Here is a 6411-nt window from a genome sequence, read left to right on the forward strand (position 1 = left end):
ATTAAATTTTATCTTGCATTAAATATTAAACTATCATTGGTATTATTTGCTATTACATATTATCTTGTTAATTATTCCAGTACATTGGATATGTTTTTAATTTTTTGTTTTTTTAGGGTTTTGGTGGTAAATTTGGTGTACAGACGGACAGAATGGACAAATCAGCAGTATCATTTAAGGAACAGACAGAGGCGGTTGGAACTAATTATACTAGGGCTAAACCAGATATAGGTTTGTATTTTTTAGATATATTTTAGTTCTGAATTTCAAGAACAATTTGCACTAGCTCTATCCCTTGAGAATAATAACTTAATATTAAAAATTAACTGCGATTTTTTTTTATTTTGTTAAAGAAAGTAGTTCAAATTTAAATATAAGTAAGATACTCTAATTATACTCGTTATTTCCTTTCAAATGATACCCCACATGCCATTTTTTGGAATTTGAAGTGACAACATTTTTATTTACTTGTCTTGTAAAATTTGTTTCTTGACATTTATGTTATCGTTAGTAGAGTCCTTTCGATTCTATTGCTCGTCAGTAGAATTTTTTTTAAATCAAGAAATGAGATTAAAAAACTCTGCTGAAGAACAAAATTTACATTGATCTAGAAGATTAAATAATAGAACTCTACTGACGAGCAAACATAATTTAGATCTAAAAAGTAAAAAGAGACTCTACTGACGAGCAAACTTATTTTAGGTCCAAAAAAAACAAAAAAAAGACTCTTCTGACTAAAATAAAGCAAAAAAGGGACTCTACTGACGATCCAAAAAACTTAATTTAGATCTAACTAACAAGACAACGAAAATTCTACTGACGAACAAAATATAACAAGAAATAATAAAACAAAAAAGGGACTATACTGACGAGCAAATCTAATTCAGATCTTAAAAAAGCAAGAAAAATGAAACTTTTGATGAGCAAACTTAATTTAAATCTGAAAAAAGTGAAAAAGAGAACTCTGCTAACGAACAAATTATTCAATTTTTGATCCAGAATATTAAAAAAAGGACTCTACTGACGAGCAAACTAAATATTGTCATTTAACTTTTAGGTTATATACAAACGTTTCAGCATATTTTGTTAAGCGAATTAAATGAAAATTAAAACCATTATTATTATCCTTTATATACTTGTCAAGACCTTTTATTTGATACCCCACAAGCAAATTGATGTACAAACATTATAGACCTTCGTGCTGCAACCCATTGGTCGACTTTTCATTAAAACTCTTGTAACTTTTGAACCTATTGTGCAAAATGAATGCAATATTCGGCAAATTTGCGCTAAATTAAATTGCCAATAATAATATCTAGTATAGAACTTTAAACTTTTGCATTTTGACGTCAGAACATCCTTAGTAGACATACGTTTTAGCATGTTGTGTTAAACAAATTTTATCAAATCCAAATTTTTTTTTACAATTTTTGTAATGTACTCGTCAAGACCTTTCATTTGATACCCCACATCAATATACTCCCGTTTATACTACACCTGTGCCCTTTACACACCCCAGGTTCCGCGAAGCCCTCGTCGATAAAAGCCCGTTTCGAAAACATGGCCAAAGAGAGCGAAGAGCAAGTACGTCAAAGGGCCCGATGGGAACGCGAGAGACGCCGAATGGACGAATTAAGGGAACGAGAATTAGCCAAAAAACAACAGCAACAAAAAATCGAACAAATCCCACAAATCGAACAAATCGAACAAGAACAAAACAATCATGTGGTTCCGAAAAAATCACCACTGGTCGTCAAAATAGTATCAGTAGTGCTATCGACGCTTCAACAAACCCCAAGATGAAGAGTTTAAGGGAAAGTGAAATCGCCGGTTGGAGTCTGCCTATACAATTGCCGAAGGAGAACGGCGATAGTGTCAATAAGTCGATACCGCCTGATGTGGTGCCTAATGAGAGCAAGTTGAAGTTCCAAGAGGTAAGTAATAGGTTATTATATATATATAATATATAATTATATAGATATATATAATATATATATATATATTATTTTATGCATATCATTTTTACTTGTATATATATAATATTTATCCATATCCAACCACAATCTAATTCGCCCCATTTTTGATGTCCCGATTCATCAACTTGAACGACTTTTATGAGAAAAATACTAAAATTTACGACATGAAACGTTTGCACAATCAAATGGAAATTTATCTAAACACGAATTATAATTATTACAAAATTACATTATAACTTTGAGCACTTCCTCAGTTCCTCGATATATCTGGAACAGTCCTACGATTTTTTTTTATTTATATATTATTTAATAGACAATCAGAAGACAATGTTTCTATTAGCCTATGTGATAAGTTAAGTAATAAGTATGAAAAATTAAAAATCCTTATTTTGAAAATATAATTCAAAAATATATGTATGTATGTAAGCTGATTGAGTGATAGAGTTCATTAGCATCGTAAAAATTATAGGCCTAGGAAAGTTTTATACATAACTTTACTATTTTTTAAATTAATTTTTTAAATATTGATAAGTATTTAAATCGCTTCTCAGTAGACGCTTTTGAATTTGCTCGTCAGTAAAGTCGCTGTCTCTTGTTTTTTTTGTTAAATCAAAATTAAGTTCTTCGTCAGTAGAGTCCTTTTTAAATCTCTAGATCAAGTTTAAGGCTGATTGTCAGTAGAGTCCCTTTTTGAAACTTCTGGATTAAATTAAGTTTGCTAGTCAGTAGAGTCGCTTTTCTATTTTCTTATCAAAATTTAGTATACTTATCAGTAGAGACCATTTTTGTTCATTTAATTTGCACGAGTCTCATTGTCTTGTTTTTAGATCAAAATTAAGTTCTTCGTCAGTAGAGTTCTTTTTTATCTTCTTGATCATAATAAAGTTTGCTCGTCAATAGAGTCCTTTTTTAGTCTTCTAGATTAAATTAAAATTCGCTCGTTAGTAGAGTCAATTTTATTGTTAATTTAATTTCTGATCAGTAGAGTCCCTTTTTCATTGTTTAGATCAAATTTAAGTTTGCTCATCGGTAAAGTCCCTTTTTTCAAATTTCCGAATCAAATTTAAGTTTGCTCGTCAGTAGAATCCTTCTGTATATTTTGTTCGTAAATAGAGTCTCTTTTTATCTTTTGGTTCAAAATCCAAGTTTGCTCGTCAGTAGAGTCCCTTTTTTCAAATTTCCAGATTAAATTTAAGTTTGCTCGTCGGTAGAATCCCTTTTTCAAATTTCTGGATCAATGTAAAGTTGCTCGTCAAATTTGTAGATCAAATTTTGGAGTTTGCTCGTCAGTAGAATTCCTTTAATTGTTTTGTAAATCTAAATTAAGTTTAGATTATATATTCGTTTTATGTATATTTTGCTCATCAGTAAAGTCCCTTTTCTATCTTCTGAATCAAAATTGAGTTGCTTGTCAGTAGAGTTCCTTTTTTAATCTTCTGGGGCAAAATTTGAGTTTGCTTGGTTGCTCAGTAAAGTCCCTTTTTAAATTTCTAGATTGGCATTAATTTTCACCCGTCAGTAGGGTCCCTTTTTGGTCTACTAGATTAAAATTTAATTTGTGCTCGTCAGTAGATTCCTTTTATCTAATTTTTTTCAGATCAAAATTTTAGTTTGCTCGTCAGTAGAGTCCCTTTTTGAATTATGGATCAAAAATCCTTCTAATCTTTTAGATAAAAATTAATTTTATTCCAATTGCTTGTCGGTAGGTTCTTTTTCTCTAAATTGAGGTTTTGGTTTAATTTCGTCGTTGGTAAAGTTCTTTTTGCAACTTTTCTTGAAATGGAGTTCACACAATTTGCTCGCCAGTAGAGTCCCTTTTTTGTTTCATTTTGCTCGTCAGCAGAGTCACTATTTTAACAATCAGTATCAAAATTGGGTTTGTTCGTCAGTAGAGTTTTTTTATATTTTCAAGATCAAATTTCAAGTTATTTCGTCAGTAGTTATTTAATCTTCTAGATCAAAATTTAATTTGCTTGTTAGTAGAGTCTCTTTTTTGTTTTAATTCGCTCGTCAATGAGTCTCTTTTTCATTCTAGTAAAGTCAATTTTCTAATCTTTTAGATGAAAATTTAATTTGCTCGTCAGTAGTGTCCCTTTTATTATCTTCTGGATTAAAATTTAGTTTGTTCGTCAGTAGAGTCCCTTTTATGTTACTTTAATTTGCTCGTCAGTAGAGTCTCTTTCTTTTGTTACATAAATATTTAGCATAAAATAATACACGTTGAGACAATATTTGTTTAAACATACTTGAAAACCAAACAAACAAGAATTTTAAATAAGTAATTTTATTTTAATATATATTTAATAAACTAATTAATTTGCCTCCAAATATTTAAATTCAATTCATATAAATGCACTAATTTAAATTCAAATCTTAACACACAAACTTCACACTCAAAGCATTTTATCCACTCTTCCGTACACAGTAATTTCATTCAACCCAAATTATTTTACTCTTTTTTTTCCCCAGATAAGCGACATAAGCGAAATCAGCCTGTCGCCTTCGTCCCCAAAGGACGACTCATCGTCCCTGAAAGGATTCGAGAAATTAGAGGCGGAGGTTAACGCCGCCACTGAGGCCGAATTGAAGGCGGCTCTTGCAGCCGAAGCCGAAGAGGATTTGCAAGAAATACAGGATGGCGTTGTCGAAGATTCGGGCCTAGTGGCAGTCGCTCTTTACGATTATCAAGCCGCTGCCGAGGATGAGATATCCTTCGATCCTGATGACGTTATTACGCATATCGATATGGTGAGAGGAATTTAGATAGATGAATTTTAAGGGACAATACTGCCGTAAAATATGGTACTAAATACTGATAAAATGCCATGTGGTTGCATTCGATTCCTATTGATAGGGAGATATGCTGATTAGTTTTTGGCAAAGGCAGATCCAGCCATTTCGAAGATACAGAGCTAAATGTACAAAAACTAAGCGTCCGACTTGAATAATCTAAAAATCTTTCTGCTTGTATAGACAAAACAATTGCTTTTGAGAATAGAAAATTATTTCATCTTACTTTCCATAAAATATTTTTGTAATTTTGGATTAAAAATTCAAAAAATTACCCAGACTAAGCATAGTCTAAGCGCCACTCTGGTAAAAATGTTTAACCAAGTGCGTTAGACTGTTTATGTACAGGAGCACTTTTCAAATTTTGTGAAAACTATTGAAAAATGTGAAAATGCCGCCAAGCCAAGCACAGTATAAGTGAAAATTGCAGCACAGAATTATTTGCAAATGCAAATTAGACTGTGACTATACGGGAGCACTTTTTCAATTTTGTGTAAATTAGGCAACTTTTTTTTGAAATTGAATTCGAAATGAAATGACGATTGTTAATGTTCTGGAGATAAATTGATTTATGATTTACATTTATGCTTTGCTCGAATATAACAAGATAGCAAAAATAAAAATAATGAAACAATTACAGTATTTGTTGTAATAATATATCTAAAAACGTTTAAAATTTCTCGAATATTTCATTACGGTACGGGAAGTTCTAGCAATTTGCCTTAAGGCACGATGCCATACACCACTAGTTACTTTTAATTTGTCCTTTTCTGTGTTTTTTTTCAGTTTACTAATCAGTTTTTTTTTTGTTTTTGCGACTTGAATCTTAGTATAGTACATCTAAGCACTAAATGATAATTTCACACAAATATATATTAGCAATTGCATTTAGATCGTAGCTATATGATTATGAAGCATTTTATCAATTTTGGGAAAATTATTGAAAAAATAGAAAAAAAGCCATTTAGACACAGTCTTAGTTATTATCTAGTTATTATCTAAAGTTTCTTAGAATTTTACTTTGTTCAATTATCAGGTAGATTATTATGTATAGAAATATAAATGAAAAACAAAATTTTTACACAAAATTGAAAAAGTGCTCCCGCATAGTCACAGTCTAATTGACATTTGCAAATAATTCTGTGCGACATTTTCACTTATACTGCGCTTAGCTTGGCGACATTTTCACATTTTTCTATAATAGTTTTCACAAAATTGGAAAAGTGCTCCAGTACATAAACAGTCTAAACGCACTTGGGTAAACATTTGTACCAGAGTGGCGCTTAGACTGACCTGGGTATTTTCTTGAATGTACCCAGAATTAGCGTTTGACAAGCAAATTAAATTTACAATGAAGAAAGTGACTCTGCTGCCGAGCAAATTAAAAAAAAAATACTTTGCTGACGAATAAACCTAATTTTGATAAAGAAGATCAAAAAAGGGACTCTACTGACGAGCAAACTTAATTTTGATCTAGAAGATTAGAAAAGGACGACTCTACTGACGAGCAAATTAAATTTCCATCCACAAATGGAAGAAGTGACTCTAAACAAAATTTTCGATCCAAAAGTCCAAAAAAGGGACTCTACTGACGAGCAAACTGAATTTGATCTAGAAGATTAAAAGAGAGACTCTAGTGACGAGT

General features: G+C 31.1%; 1 protein-coding gene across 1 annotated transcript; it reads left to right on the forward strand.

Moving 5' to 3' along the window:
- Positions 1-1796: 1796 nt before the first annotated feature.
- On the forward strand, positions 1797-4739 carry LOC113378525 (drebrin-like protein). The gene is made up of 2 exons (XM_026619066.1): positions 1797-1934; positions 4446-4739. Exons 1-2 carry the CDS (start codon positions 1800-1802, stop codon positions 4737-4739), a joined length of 429 nt encoding a protein of 142 aa, XP_026474851.1. The 5' UTR covers positions 1797-1799.
- Positions 4740-6411: the final 1672 nt, after the last annotated feature.

Source organism: Ctenocephalides felis, unplaced genomic scaffold, assembly GCF_003426905.1.
Source record: "Ctenocephalides felis isolate EL2017-DRISC unplaced genomic scaffold, ASM342690v1 CF-g0.4_SCAFFOLD_01886, whole genome shotgun sequence".
Taxonomy (NCBI): Eukaryota; Metazoa; Arthropoda; class Insecta; order Siphonaptera; family Pulicidae; genus Ctenocephalides; species Ctenocephalides felis.